The 17,127-nt window shown below is 42.8% G+C and overlaps 2 protein-coding genes across 2 annotated transcripts in view; one reads left to right on the plus strand and one right to left on the minus strand.

Annotated features, from left to right (window-relative positions):
- The window catches only part of LOC110499498 (pantothenate kinase 1-like), a 47,500-nt gene extending 46,192 nt beyond the window's left edge, over positions 1-1,308 (minus strand). Inside the window, exon 1 of the mRNA XM_036956370.1 lies at positions 172-1,308. Within this exon, the coding sequence (XP_036812265.1) occupies positions 172-430 (259 nt within the window). The 5' untranslated portion in view covers positions 431-1,308. The remainder of the gene's footprint in view (positions 1-171) is intronic.
- Positions 1,309-11,805: 10,497 nt separating this feature from the next.
- Positions 11,806-16,059, plus strand: LOC110499499 (5-hydroxytryptamine receptor 7-like). Its single transcript, XM_036955568.1, has 2 exons — positions 11,806-12,210; positions 13,620-16,059. The coding sequence occupies exons 1-2, from the start codon at positions 11,806-11,808 to the stop codon at positions 14,457-14,459; spliced, it is 1,245 nt and encodes a 414-aa protein (XP_036811463.1). The 3' UTR covers positions 14,460-16,059.
- The last annotated feature ends 1,068 nt before the right edge of the window (positions 16,060-17,127 follow it).

The following is a 17,127-nucleotide window of genomic DNA, read 5'->3' on the forward strand; positions in this document are numbered from 1 at the left end:
TAAACCACTGGGTGTGATAGCTGTGGAATAGTTAAATACATGTTACGGTTGAGGGGTTTGAAAACCCTCCATGTAGCTGCCTAACATTAATTGTGTAATTTTGACGAGTAAACACAGAAATGACTAAATGCAAAAATTGCACCTGCAAACACAGATGTCAGTGTCACTTACGTGGTCTGTTTCTCTTCACCGACTCAACTCTTCTTCGTAACCGGCATCTTTTCGCAGGAGATGACCCATTGGCTTCGACGTGATCGGGCTGCAGGTGATGGAAGTGTTCAATATTGCTACTGTCACCACTACAGTTTCCACTTGATTTGTATGCGTTACAGCCACCGATGTTGGCCTGGGAATGAAACTCCCTCTGAAGTCCGTTGGCATGACAAGATCCTGACCCTTTTTGTCCGATAATTGATTTTGCTTTATCCATTGTCGCAGTTGTCTAGCTACTTCAGATATCAGACTAAATTAACTAAACTAACCGAAACGAGAAAGAGCTGCTGTCTCTATCTAGCTCGTACGATAAAACACAACCCTGCGCACCCTCCTTAATTATATATTTATTTTTTTAACGAAATTGCTCGAGTATAAAATATTTCTTCGCTCTTAGTACCAATAATGTGCGCCTTTTATTTAGTTGACAAGAGGTGTAAAGACCTATCCGCCTCAACACGTTTTGGCCAGGAGGTCACTGTCGGTCATTTACTTCCGACTTTTACACCCCGCCGCTACAGCAGTCTGAGTTAAAACAGCCGGTTAACGAGCTAGTTACGTCACAAGTAATGGCTCCCGAACCCGTTTGCCCTCTCCGGGGGACACGGGCAATGGTCACGGCTATTTGTGATCCTTGGGCCGTCCCTACCATTACCTTAACACAACCTTAACACATAACCTTAATGCATTACTTTAACGCATTACCTTAACACATAACCTTAACCATGTCGACTGCAATGAGGGGTAGGGACGTCCCAACGATCCCAGATAGTACGGTCCCAAAGGCACCCGTTCTCGTTCTATACAGAAAATACAAACAAGCGTTCAGGTTTATAAATCCAATAAGCAGAACGGTCGTGTTATAGCGTAACCTTGGGCTATGGATAAAATAATTATTGTTAGATTATGTAAAGTTACTTCTCTCTGGATGTAGGCTAACGTTCAGCCATGGCTGTGCCATATTTCTAGGTATGTGCTGCAGTTGTCGTCAGTGGCCGTCATGTTGAGGTGATTTATAACACACACGCCGCCAAGCAGAGGGCATGACCAGCCAGGCTGTGATGAACATTTTCCTATGTGTTGAAACTGATGCAGATGGAAAAGCTGTTTACTTCTCTGCTATGTCATGTTGTTATTCCCCACCCTAGCTTTTCAGAGGGGATTATGAAGCTTTGCTTTTCACCTGTGTATCACTCAGTGGGTCAGAATTGAAGGGTCGATATTTTGTAGACTACATCACGAGGAAACTGTCAGCGTGTATCTTTGGGTGTTGTCCACATTACCTTGTTTTGTTCTGGCACTGACACTATACCAACAGGTCAAACAGTGGTTGGATTGTTAATCATTTGCCAGTAATGGTCTGGGCACACTGATCTGGTGTTGGGTTGGTAGGATTTTCAGAATATCTATATATAATTAGTCCTGGTTATAGTTGATTGTTCTGCTGAAGGCCTACTGTAAACACAGACAGTACAGTGACATATTCCAAGTTGTGTAATAGTTGTGCAGTCCCACCTGGTGTTCATCCACGTGTGTACATGTAACGGATGTGAAACGGCTGGTTAGCGGTGTTGCGCGCTAAATAGCGTTTCAATCGGTGACGTCACTTGCTCTGAGACCTTGAAGTAGTAGTTCCCCTTGTTCTGCAAGGGCCGTGGCTTTTGTGGAGCGATGGGTAACGATGCTTCGTGGGTGATGTGTGCAGAGGGTCCCTGGTTCGCGCCCGGGTATGGGCGAGGGGACGGTCTAAAGTTATACTGTTACATACATAATAGATTAAGGCTCCTCGGGTTCTTGAGTGAAGCTGTTCCAGTCCAAAAGTTCTCTATACCCTAGTTTGTGAGACTGTTTAATTACTGTGTAGTTTAAATTGTGTAATTTTTAAATGAGCGTTCATTTTTTTGCATTTCAGTCAGTTGTTTGTTTATTTCAATGTTTGTATTGTAGCGATCCTCGCTAAACGAGCCATGTCACAATTCCAACCAAGTGGGTTCACCTTATTGGTGTGACTCGAAGGGTGTTTGCCTTTCACGCCAACGACCCAGGTTTGCTTCGTTCCCTGCCCCGACGGTTCACTACACTGGTGTCAGAAGTGGGATGGCGGCCCGGACGTGTGAGGGGGCTGAGTAGTTGACGCACGGAACATACATACCACAGAAGGTTGGTTGCACCTTAAATTGTGGAGGACGTGCTTGTGGTAATGGCTGGAGTGGAATAAGTGGAATGGTATCAAATATATCAAATACATAGTTTCCATGTATTGAATTAAATTGAATTAAACATTTGGTAAAATAAAGACAGTAATTTGAACTATACAGCTTTCAAAAACAGTTGTTTCACAGATGAACAGACATGGCTGTCTCACCTAAACACAAATCTAAAAAGGTTAATAATTTAAAAATGAAATGCACTCATCCAGAACCTGATTCTATACAAGACATACTCAGGTTTGGACTGAGTTCAGACTTGGTTTCCATGTATTTGATGCCATTCCATTCGCTCCGTTCCAGCCATTATTATGATCCGTCCTCCCCTCAGCAGCCTCCACTGGTACCTACCCGTTCCGGACGGGGCAGTGTAGCGATCCTCGCTATATGAGGCGCGTTTACAATCCCCACCAAGTGGTCTACCCTGTTGGCGCGATGGTGTTTGTATTTTACGCCAGCCACCCGGGTTTGCTCCCCTTGCCCCCACCGTTCACTACAGCAGGGCTATGTTTAGGAATTGCATCTTTTTAAAGGCCATTTCCGATTGAGGCGACGTAGACTAAGGCATTTTTAGGTGAATGGGATCTTTGCGAATGTTTGAACGTTTGTCTTTAAAAGCCTAAATGCTTCTAATCGAGGCCTCAGTCAATTTACCTGGTACAATAAGGGATCAAAAACATACAACAAACAATGTGATAGTCTGATTGCTGTCTGCCCCATATAACAAGTGCCTAAAATGATATTATTTTGTCCCTATTGAAATGTACATTTGTTTTAATCTATCGGTTTCACCCTATGAGAGATGTTATTCTAGTCTTGTTCATGTCTGCGATCTTTGTAGAAATGTTCACCAGTATGACCTGTTTTTTTTTGTGCTATTTGCATCACAACATAAGACTCAATTAAGCATGTATGAGGAACAGTACACTGTAAAAAAAAATATATGTTATTTCACAGTACTTTAATAGGTCATTTTTAAACATGCATTTTTCTGGACATTTCCTGTAATTAATATTCACATTTTCTTTGCACTGTGATTTTACGAAAAAAAATTCAGTGGTTTTACAGTAAATTATTCTATACAGTGAATAATACACATGGTGTAGAGTTAGTTGGCTTTCACTTGGTAAATGTAGTTTTGACTACTGTCCATAGAAACTAAACTGAGGGTTATCTGACTGGAGCATTACTACCATCTAGTGGACAGAAACAGGAAGTGGAAGAGAGAGACATTAGAACATGGGCGGGGCAATTGCATTCCTCCAGGGCCTGTGATTGGTGTCACAGTTTTGCCCCCTGCCCCAGCTTATTAACACATCTGACTCCAATAATCACCGAATCATGACCTTCAGTTTAGAATGACATTTGACAAATCATCTGTGTTTGCTAGGGATGTAAAAAAAAAAAAAGTGTGACTCCAATCAGGCCACTTGAGGACTGGAGTATACCAGGACAACTATACCAGGACAACTATACCAGGACAACTATACCAGGACAACTATACCAGCACAACTATACCAGGACAACTATACCAGGACAACTATACCAGGACAACTATACCAGGACAACTATACCAGGACAACTATAGGACAACTATACCAGGACAACTATACCAGGACAACTATACCAGGACAACTATACCAGGACAACTATACCAGCACAACTATACCAGGACAACTATACCAGGACAACTATACCAGGACAACTATACCAGAACAACTATACCAGGACAACTATACCAGGACAACTATACCAGGACAACTATACCAGGACAACTATAGGACAACTATACCAGGACAACTATACCAGGACAACTATACCAGGACAACTATAGGACAACTATACCAGGACAACTATACCAGAACAACTATACCAGGACAACTATACCAGGACAACTATACCAGGACAACTATACCAGGACAACTATACCAGGACAACTATACCAGGACAACTATAGGACAACTATACCAGAACAACTATACCAGGACAACTATACCAGGACAACTATACCAGGACAACTATACCAGGACAACTATACCAGGACAACAATACCAGGACAACTATACCAGGACAACTATACCAGGACAACTATACCAGGACAACTATACCAGGACAACTATAGGGCAACTATACCAGGACAACTATACCAGGACAACTATACCAGGACAACTATACCAGGACAACTATACCAGGACAACTATACCAGGACAACTATACCAGGACAACTATACCAGGACAACAATACCAGGACAACTATACCAGGACAACTATACCAGGACAACTATACCAGGACAACTATAGGACAACTATACCAGGACAACTATACCAGAACAACTATACCAGGACAACTATACCAGGACAACTATACCAGGACAACTATAGGACAACTATACCAGGACAACTATACCAGGACAACTATACCAGGACAACTATACCAGGACAACTATACCAGGACAACTATAGGACAACTATACCAGGACAACTATACCAGAACAACTATACCAGGACAACTATACCAGGACAACTATACCAGGACAACTATACCAGGACAACTATACCAGGACAACTATACCAGGACAACTATACCAGAACAACTATACCAGGACAACTATACCAGGACAACTATACCAGGACAACTATACCAGGACAACTATACCACAACACCTATACCAGCACAACTATACCAGGACAACTATACCAGAACAACTATAGGACAACTATACCAGAACAACTATAGGACAACTATACCATGACAACTATACCAGGACAACTATACCACAACACCTATACCAGCACAACTATACCACAACACCTATACCAGCACAACTATACCAGGACAACTATACCAGGACAACTATACCATGACAACTATACCAGGACAACTATACCACAACACCTATACCAGCACAACTATACCACAACACCTATACCAGCACAACTATACCAGAACAACTATAGGACAACTATACCATGACAACTATACCAGGACAACTATACCAGGACAACTATACCAGAACAACTATAGGACAACTATACCAGAACAACTATAGGACAACTATACCAGGACAACTATACCAGCACAACTATACCACAACACCTATACCAGCACAACTATACCAGGACAACTATACCAGAACAACTATACCAGGACAACTATACCAGGACAACAATACCAGGACAACTATACCAGCACAACTATACCAGAACAACTATACCAGGACAACTATTCCAGGACAGCTATACCACAACACCTATACCAGCACAACTATACCACAACACCTATACCAGCACAACTATACCAGGACAACTATACCAGGACAACTATACCACAACACCTATACCAGCACAACTATACCACAACACCTATACCAGCACAACTATACCAGGACAACTATACCAGGACAACTATACCACAACACCTATACCAGCACAACTATACCAGGACAACTATACCAGGACAACTATACCAGGACAACTATACCAGGTCAACTATACCACAACACATATACCAGCACAACTATACCAGAACAACTATACCAGGACAACTATACCAGGACAACTATACCAGGACAACTATACCAGGACAACTATACCAGCACAACTATACCAGGACAACTATACCAGAACAACTTTACCAGGACAACTTTACCAGGACAACTATACCAGGACAACTATACCAGGACAACTATACCAGGACAACTATACCACGACACCTATACCAGGACAACTATACCAGGACAACTATACCAGGACAACTATACCAGAACAACTATACCAGGACAACTATACCAGAACAACTATACCAGGACAACAATACCAGGACAACTATACCAGGACAACTATACCAGAACAACTATAGGACAACTATACCAGAACAACTATAGGACAACTATACCAGGACAACTATACCAGGACAACTATACCACAACACCTATACCAGCACAACTATACCACAACACCTATACCAGCACAACTATACCAGAACAACTATACCAGGACAACTATACCAGGACAACTATACCAGGACAGCTATACCACAACACCTATACCAGCACAACTATACCAGGACAACTATACCAGCACAACTATACCAGGACAACTATACCAGGACAACTATACCACAACACCTATACCAGCACAACTATACCACAACACCTATACCAGCACAACTATACCAGGACAACTATACCAGGACAACTATACCAGGACAACAATACCAGGACAACTATACCAGGACAACTATACCAGGACAACTATACCAGGACAACTATACCAGGACAACTATACCACAACACCTATACCAGCACAACTATACCAGGACAACTATACCAGAACAACTATAGGACAACTATACCAGAACAACTATAGGACAACTATACCAGAACAACTATACCAGGACAACTATACCACAACACCTATACCAGCACAACTATACCACAACACCTATACCAGCACAACTATACCAGAACAACTATACCAGAACAACTATACCAGGACAACTATACCAGGACAACTATACCAGGACAGCTATACCACAACACCTATACCAGCACAACTATACCACAACACCTATACCAGCACAACTATACCAGGACAACTATACCAGGACAACTATACCAGCACAACTATACCACAACACCTATACCAGCACAACTATACCAGGACAACTATACCAGGACAACTATACCAGGACAACTATACCACAACACCTATACCAGCACAACTATACCACAACACCTATACCAGGACAACTATACCAGGACAACTATACCAGGACAACTATACCAGGTCAACTATACCACAACACCTATACCAGCACAACTATACCAGAACAACTATACCAGGACAACTATACCAGGACAACTATACCAGGACAACTATACCAGCACAACTATACCAGGACAACTATACCAGAACAACTTTACCAGGACAACTATACCAGGACAACTATACCAGGACAACTATACCACGACACCTATACCAGGACAACTATACCAGGACAACTATACCAGAACAACTATACCAGGACAACTATACCAGAACAACTATACCAGGACAACAATACCAGGACAACTATACCAGCGTCATTCATGGAAAGTCGTCACAAGGACTGTGTACTCTCGTAATTTAAGCTCGTTAATCCTTAAGAGTCTATTGACGCCCCCGTGCACAACATAATGAAGAAATCCCCATCAAAATCTTTGTTTAAGCTAGAGATATAAAGTTTTTTACCGGGGCTGCTTCTCTGCGGTGGAAAGTGGCTGAGCTACAGCTGTGTTTGTCAGAACAGGAGAGACATCCCCAAAAAATTGGTCTTCTCATGAGAACGTCTGAACGGTTTGGCCTGCAAACAACACTGAACAAAATCTACGGCATTGTATCGTGTGACAAAACTGCACATTTTAGAGTGGCCTTTTATTGTCCCCAGCACAAGGTGCACCTGTGTACGCTTCTTGATATGCCACACCTGTCAGGTGGATGGATTATATTGATAAAGGATAAAATGCTCACTAACAGGGATTTAAACAAACGTGTGCACAACATTTGTGATAAATAGTATTTTTGAGCGTCTGGAAAATTTCGGTGATCTTTTATTTCAGCTCATGGAACATGGGACCAGCATTTTACATGTTGCGTTTTTCATATTTTTGTTCAGTGTACAATTAAAAGAAAATGTTAAATTTTTAATTGTAAAACTATAATATTCTACAGGCCAAAATAGTATTCCAATTGCTCACATGAGAATAACATTACAATTATATACAGTACCACTGTTATGTGGGGATATTTTCTCCCTTCAAAACGTGCCATGTGTCAACAGCTCTTTTGTTCAGTCTACTGTTCAAGCTGGTGAAACTTACCATATCAAGGTCCAATGTAACACCAGCAGCAATGTGAAGAGGTCCAATGTAACACCAGCAGCAATGTGAAGAGGTCCAATGTAACACCAGCAGCAATGTGAAGAGGTCCTATGTAACACCAGCAGCAATGTGAAGAGGTCCAATGTAACACCAGCAGCAATGTGAAGAGGTCCAATGTAACACTGTTATTGGCAGATATAGTGTCACTTATCATCTTCTTTTGGGGCGGGGGGATGCTCTGCTCTGCTCTGCTCTGCAGCCCCAGCCAACACGGCAGGAGTGATTTACAGTGTATTAACATTGAAGATGATTTTGGTTTGCTTGAGAAGGCCTAATCGTTAGTGTCTCCAGAAGACTTTAAGGCTAAAGACTACAGTTGGTCAGTTAATCCTATAAGGACACATGGTGGCGCTATTGTAAAATACTGTACAAATAGTATTTTGCTCAATGGTCCATAGTCTCATTGCCAATATCTGATGATATACTCCTTGATTCATAGTTGTGTTCTTCTCAAAGAACACATTTGAAAAATGACTCAAAATCAAGCCTCTACATATTTCCCTGATCTTCGGTGTTGTGAGAAATTGGCCGAATTGAAATGATCTGATCAGATTTGGGCAAGTCAGATAGGCTTAAATGTTAGAATTTGGGTTTACAAAACTGAAAAAATAAGATTCTGGCCCTCTGGATAGGGGTTTGGTAATTTGACATTCAAGCCTGATTGAAAGGTCGTTTTTTTCCGTTTTTCAAAACTCAAAAGGTAGAGATTAGGATAGTTTTGATGCCCGAAAATCAGGATTCTATTGATGATCAAGACTAGAACGGTGGCTTCAGGGTGGATTTAAACCCACTTTAATACAGGACAGGTCAGATAAACCTACTTTAATACAGGACAGGTCAGATAAACCTACTTTAATACAGGGACAGGTCAGATAAACCTACTTTAATACAGGGACAGGTCAGATAAACCTACTTTAATACAGGACAGGTCAGATAAATCTACTTTAATACAGGACAGGTCGGATAAACCTACTTTAATACAGGACAGGTCAGATAAACTACTTTAATACAGGACAGGTCAGATAAACCTACTTTAATACAGGGACAGGTCAGATAAACCTACTTTAATACAGGACAGGTCAGATAAACCCACTTTAATACAGGAACAGGTCAGATAAACACCCTTTAATACAGGACAGGTCAGATAAATCCCCTTTAATACAGGGACAGGTCAGATAAACACCCTTTAATACAGGGACAGGTCAGATAAACCTACTTTAATACAGGACAGGTCAGATAAACCCCCTTTAATACAGGACAGGTCAGATAAACACCCTTTAATACAGGGACAGGTCAGATAAACACCCTTTAATACAGGGACAGGTCAGATCAACCTACTTTAATACAGGACAGGTCAGATAAACACCCTTTAATACAGGACAGGTCAGATAAACCTACTTTAATACAGGACAGGTCAGATAAACACCCTTTAATACAGGACAGGTCAGATAAATCCCCTTTAATAAAGGACAGGTCAGATAAACCTACTTTAATACAGGACAGGTCAGATAAACACCCTTTAATACAGGACAGGTCAGATAAACCTACTTTAATACAGGACAGGTCAGATAAACCCCCTTTAATACAGGACAGGTCAGATAAACCTACTTTAATACAGGACAGGTCAGATAAACCTACTTTAATACAGGGACAGGTCAGATAAACACCCTTTAATACAGGACAGGTCAGATAAATCCCCTTTAATACAGGACAGGTCAGATAAACCCCCTTTAATACAGGACAGGTCAGATAAACCCCCTTTAATACAGGGACAGGTCAGATAAACCCCCTTTAATACAGGGACAGGTCAGATAAACCCCCTTTAATACAGGACAGGTCAGATAAACACCCTTTAATACAGGACAGGTCAGATAAACACCCTTTAATACTGGACAGGTCAGATAAACCTACTTTAATACAGGACAGGTCAGATAAACCTACTTTAATACAGGACAGGTCAGATAAACACCCTTTAATACAGGACAGGTCAGATAAACCTACTTTAATACAGGGACAGGTCAGATAAACCTACTTTAATACAGGGACAGGTCAGATAAACCTACTTTAATACAGGACAGGTCAGATAAACCTACTTTAATACAGGGACAGGTCAGATAAACCTACTTTAATACAGGACAGCTCCATGACATACTTAGCTGTGATCCAGAGAGCAGGTGTCAATCAGATTACTGTACTTCATTTATTGGTACATTTGCACAGATAATGTATTTTTGCTTTTCCAGTACCCAAGCTGACACACACACACACACACACACACACACACACACACACACACACACACACACACACACACACACACACACACACACACACACACACACACACACACACACACACACACACACGTAGGGGTCAAGTGCACAACAGCAGTAGGTATTATACAGGATATTGAAGCTGGTAACCTTGAGGCTACTGCCACCGCCATTACATATACCTAACTATTTATCTGTTGTAATGAATTCAGGAGGGGGCAGCCCTGACTGGGACTCAAACCTGGGTCGAGCAACTGTCTAGCCTACATCTTAACCGCTACACCAAGAGGTCCGAACCTCTTGACAAGGTCGCTAGGTGTTGAGTTAAAGTCGCTACATTTACCGCTTCCTTTCAGGTGAGCTGTCCCCACCCTCTCTACAACAGGTTCGTCACATGTACACACCATGGCCATCAAAGGCTCCATCCCACTTCTGACACTAGTGTAGCAATTATATGCAGGTCTCAAACCCTGTTCTGCTAGCCCCACCGGCTAGCTACTGCTCCAATAAGGGTTACAACAATGTACTGTACCAGTTAAAAGTTTGGACACACCTACTCATTCCAGGATTTGTCTTTATTTATTTTTTTTACTGTTTTCTACATTGTAGAATAATAGTGAAGACATCAAAACTATGAAATAACACATATGGAATCATGTAGTAACCCCCCCCCCCCCCCCCCAAAAAAAAAAGTGTTCAAATCCAATCCAAATATATTTTATAGTAGCCACCCTTTGCCTTGATGACAGCTCTGCACACTCTATGCTAGCTACTGTTCCAAAAAGGGTTACGACAATATATATATATATATGCATGTCTTTAAAAAATAAAATGATGCTGTTGTGGCCATATTGTAGCACCTATAACGACTCCAACGTTCTAGGTGTTCCTGACGTCACTTGTCAATCAGTTAGCGTATAATTGCACTGACACGGCCGCAGGAGCTGTTATTTCCCCGTGGTGACCAGAGATGTTCACAGAGAAACGTTTTAAGGTCGTTTTTGATACATGCTTGCGTAATGAATAATGTTCTTAGAATAGAGCAATTTGCGTGTTTCCTACTACTATGAATGTGCGCTCTGCGCGGAGGATGCAGATTAGTCATTTACATCACACATGCACATCTGTGCGTAGGCCTGTAGGCTATGTCATTTTACGGGGTTGCAAGTTCACGGATAAGAACCAACCAGCATGTTCGTGGATGCAGATGGAACTTTCAACAACAGCAACATGAAATCCTATGTGATGGAGAAAGCGAAAGAGCCCGGTGCAACAAATATGATTTCGGAGGCGCTCGTTGCACACTTGCTGAAGATTGCGCAAGAGGCGGCGGAGGCAGTATCCGCCACTTCGCAGTCTTCAACTCTGCTGATGGAGAATGGGACTCGGTGTGGGGAGCAAATTCTGAACTACGACAAGGTGGAGAAGGTATTTATTGGAGGGATTCTCACCATGCTCACGCTGTTTACTATCTGCGGGAACTTGCTGGTGGTGATTTCGGTGTGCTTCGTGAAAAAGTTGCGGCAGCCGTCCAACTATCTGATAGTGTCTCTGGCGGTTGCCGACCTTTCAATCGCGCTGGCAGTTATGCCGTTTGTCAGTATAACGGACCTTATTGGGGGGCAATGGGTTTTTGGCCAAGTCTTCTGCAATGTTTTTATTGCCATGGACGTGATGTGTTGCACTGCATCCATAATGACGTTGTGCGTAATTAGCATAGACAGGTAAGTGTCATTCCAATGCCTATTACCTGCATAGAAGGAAACGTATTGTTTGTGTAGTGTGACAAGGTGAAAGCCGTTTTAATATGACGGTTAATTATGCATTTAATTGTTAAATTGAGTCTTACATTTTTGTTTCGTGTTTTTTACACACATACTTGATGAAATCGTGTTTTATAAGCCAATGTGGGCACCAATTGGTGTATCAAATCAAATGTATTTATATAGCCTCAGGAGTAAATGTCAGTTGGCTTTTCATAGCCGATCATTAAGAGTATCTCTACCACTCCTGCTGTCTCTAGAGAGTTAAAAACAGCAGGTCTGGGACAGGCAGCACGTCTGGTGAACAGGTCAGGATTCCATAGCCGCAGGCAGAACAGTTGAAACTGGAGCAGCAGCACAGCCAGGTGGACTGAGGACAGCAAGGAGTCATCATGCCAGGTAGTCCTGAGGCATGGTCCTAGGGCTCAGGTCCTCAGAGAGAAATAAAGAGAATTAGAGAGAGCATACTTAAATTCACACAGGACACCGGATAGAACAGGAGAAGTACTCCAGATATAACAGACTGACCCTAGCCCCCCGACACATAAACTACTGCAGCATAAATACTGGAGGCTGAGACAGGAGGGGTCGGGAGACACTGTGGCCCCATCCGATGATACCCCCGGACAGGGCTAAACAGGCAGGATATAACCCCACCCACTTTGCCAAAACACAGCCCCTCACACCACTAGAGGGATATCTTCAACCACCAACTTACCATCCTGAGACAAGGCCGAGTATAGCCCACAAAGATCTCCGCCACGGCACAACCCAAGGGGGGGCGCCAACCCAGACAGGAAGATCACTTGTAGGCTACTAAATAAAAGATATAATTTAAAAAACAAATGAACACTGACATTTTCATAGTGAATTAAGTGGGTAGCACTCTTGCCTCCAAAACCATATGTTAATTAACCCCTTGCAGTTCGATCCCCACATGAGCCCTATACACATTTTTGCGGGTCCCGCTACTGTATGGTCTCCTACCCTGTCATAAACATAATAAAAACATGTAAGGAGTTCGGGAATTTCAATCTCCTTTTAAAACAAATTATAGCGTAGCCCTAGTAACAGGCTACATTATAATAAGATTGTTATACGATCTTATTATAATTGCTATAGTTATTTTGGTGTGAATTACTCCCCAATGTTTGTCTTCCTTTGGAAGTTCCTTGCTGTTCATCCAATGTATTTACAGTAATATGTATCTGTATGTATAAACAGTTAATTTGTTGCTTACAGCTAATTAATCAAATGCTTATTTTGTTGTCCGTTTTGAGGTACCTGGGCATAACCAAGCCTCTGACCTACCCTGTGAGACAGAATGGCTGTTGCATGGCCAAGATGGTGGTGTCCGTGTGGCTTCTGTCCGCCTCCATCACCTTGCCCCCCCTCTTCGGCTGGGCCCAGAATGTAAACGACAACAAGGTGTGTCTGATCAGCCAGGACTTTGGTTACACCATCTACTCCACCTCAGTGGCGTTCTACATCCCCGTATCCGTCATGCTCATTATGTACTACCGCATCTACCGCGCCGCCAAGCTCAGCGCCGCCAAGCACACCATCACGGGCTTCCCGCGGGTCGGGGAGGAGGAGGCGCGGGGGGGAGAGGAGGAAGCCATGGAGGAACAGGAGGAGGACAGCGTGGACTGTGTGTCGGCCGCTCTGAGGCTCCACAGGGAGGTGGAGGAGTGCACGCGATTCTCCCGGCTCGTGAGGAGCAACCGGAGGAACATGTCCATCTTCAAGCGGGAGCAGAAGGCAGCAGCCACCCTGGGGATCGTGGTAGGGGCCTTCAGTGTCTGCTGGATGCCTTTCTTCTTACTGTCCACGGCCAGACCCTTCATCTGCAGGGCGGACTGCCCTAGCTGTGTGCCCTTGTGGGTGGAGAGGACCCTGTTGTGGCTGGGCTATGCCAACTCCCTCCTCAACCCTTTCATTTACGCCTTCTTCAACAGGGACCTGAGGACCACCTACAGCAACCTGCTGCGCTGTCGTTATCGCAACATCAACCGCAAGCTGTCCGCCGTCGGGATGCAACAAGCCCTCAAACGGGTGGATAAGACAGACTCTGTTATCTAAATGGTGTTATTGTTGTGGTGTTGTGGGAGCTGCCACACTGAGCACTAGAGTCGACCACGTTCTCTCAATGACAATAGGTCAATGTTATCTGCCTGCCTGGTCCTCTACTTAAGATCGTGCATGTCCAGACACAGTCTAGACCTTATTGGTCAGGTCTGATTTATGAAACAACTAAGAATCTATCCTTCCATCTGAATGTGAGTCCATGGTCATTGGCTTTGTGTCCGTGACGTTACGGTGCTTTTATCCTGGGCATTTCTCAGTTGTGCTGTGGTTGTGTAGCGTGGTTCGTTCTGCGTTGTGTACTTTTAATTAGGACGCTGCCACAACTGGAGGTCTGCTGGTTGAATTCTTTTTATTTGCCCTGCACACGAAGAGACAGCACACAATATTTTAGCCCTTGGCACAGTTACAGCTCTCAGGCACCTTGCTAGCCGAAGGTCAGGCAAAATGAAATGACAGGTTCTGTGTGCACACATTCAATGCACAACAGCACTCAATACAATACAAGCAAAATGATACCGTACATAATTTGGACAAAGTAAAAGACATACCTGCACATGAAGAGACAACACACATTATGTTAACCCTTGGCGCGGTCCTAGCTCTCAGGCACCTGCGCAAGCACACGGACACTCACTCAAACACTGTCCCAAGTACTCACAAGTTACAATAGATACCCTAGTTAGCGAGCTTTGTGAAACTTGTTAACATAAATCTTTATATTATCCACATTGTAACAAACTTATGGTAGCATAACAGTATATTGTATAACATTATGACGGTTTTATATTAAACAATTTCGGAGCCAAGGACAACGTACCTTGCTAGCCGAAGGTCAGGCAAAGGAGAACAATAAGGGGTATGGAAATACAGATAACCCGCGATGGACCAAACCAAATTATACAAAACTTTTACAATCACATGTCTGTACAATATTGATATGAAAAAGTGTTTGTACACCAAAGAAAAACATTAGCTATGCAGCTGTAATTAAATAACAAAATACACTGAATTATTATTATTATTATCAAATTATTAACATCCCCTCTTGACCTGGCCTATTTGAATTGGTCCTTGTTGCATAATCTGGTAATTTGGTGCATAATCTAGGGGAACAACATCACACGGCTACATTTGAATTGGTCCTTGTTGCATAATCTGGCAATGTGGCGCATAATCTAGGGGAACAACATCACTACATTTGCACAAACACGATGCCTCAGAACAAGCCATGATGCTTAGCTGTTTCTTGATGGGGCAATCTACAGCTGATCCATCCATTTTGTTGTTGTTGACTATATTAACAAAAGTATGTGGACACCCCTTCAAATTAGTGGATTTGGCTATTTCAGCCACACCCGTTTCTGACAGGTGTATCAAATCTAGCCCAAGCCAAGCACTGTCCATAGACGAGCATTGTCATTAAAATGGCCTAACTGAAAAGCTCAGTGGCTTTCAATGTGGCACCGTCATAAGATGCCACCTTTCCAACAAGCCAGTTCGTCCTGCAAGAGCTGCCCGTCAACTGTAAGTGCTGTTATAGTGAAGTGGAAATGTCTAGGAGCAACAACGGCTCAGCCGTGAAGTGGTAGGCCACACAAGCTCACAGAACGGGACCGCCGAGTGCTGAAGCGCGTAGTACGTAAAAATCGCCTGTCCTCAGTTGCAACGCTCACTACCGAGTTCCAAACTGCCTCTGGAAGCAACGTAATCAGCACAAGAACCGTTCATCGGGAGCTTCATGAAATGGGTTTCCACGGCCGAGCAGCCGCACACAAGCCTAAGATCACCATGCGCAATGCCAAGCGTCAGCTGTAGTGGTGTAAAGCTCGCCGCCATTGGACTCTGGAGAGATGAATCACGCTTCACCATCCGGCAGTCCGACAGATTAATCTGGGTTTGGCGGATGCCAGGAAAATGCTACCTTCCCCAATACATAGTGCCAACTGTAAAGTTTGGTGGAGGAGGAATAATGATCTGGGGCTGTTTTTCATGGATCAGGCCCCTTAGTTCCAGTGAAGGGAAATCCTAACGCTACAGCATACAATGACATTGTAGACAATTCTGTGCTTCCAACTTTGTACATACTCATTTGATTCTTGAAGAATATAACTTATAAATGCCTAATGAGCTTAGTTCCACTGTAGTACCCCATCAGAACCAAAATATAATCTTGTTTGTAAACAAAGTAAATGTAAACAAAAACACGTCTGAACGTGTTCTGTACGTCACGGGCAACAACGTTGTGACTTTGTCAACAAAAAAAAATCAACCGTGGTGTGTTGACGTTGTTCCATGGTTATGTGTAATGCAGGCTCTTAACTGCAAATGTTTCATTGTGACATGTTGGACGTGCCCAATGGACAATACAACCTACACGTGGCATTTGACTTCCTGTGAGTATGCCCTTTCAATTGCATAAAACATTATTATTTTATTCTTCTTCTTCTTCTTCTTCTTCTTCCCCAACGTCTGTTAATTTACGTTGAACGTGTGTTTGTTGAATGACGTCACATACATATATAAATGTGATTGACCAGTCATTATTTTTTTTATGAGAAGTGACATCATTAAGGATTTAACAGAATTGCATGATTTTGATTGTGATGTCATAAAGACTCAAAGTGTAAATAGAATCTGAGGGTATTCTGTGAACCTTTCTCGG

The sequence above is a fragment of the Oncorhynchus mykiss genome, chromosome 20 (genome assembly GCF_013265735.2).
Source record: "Oncorhynchus mykiss isolate Arlee chromosome 20, USDA_OmykA_1.1, whole genome shotgun sequence".
Taxonomy (NCBI): Eukaryota; Metazoa; Chordata; class Actinopteri; order Salmoniformes; family Salmonidae; genus Oncorhynchus; species Oncorhynchus mykiss.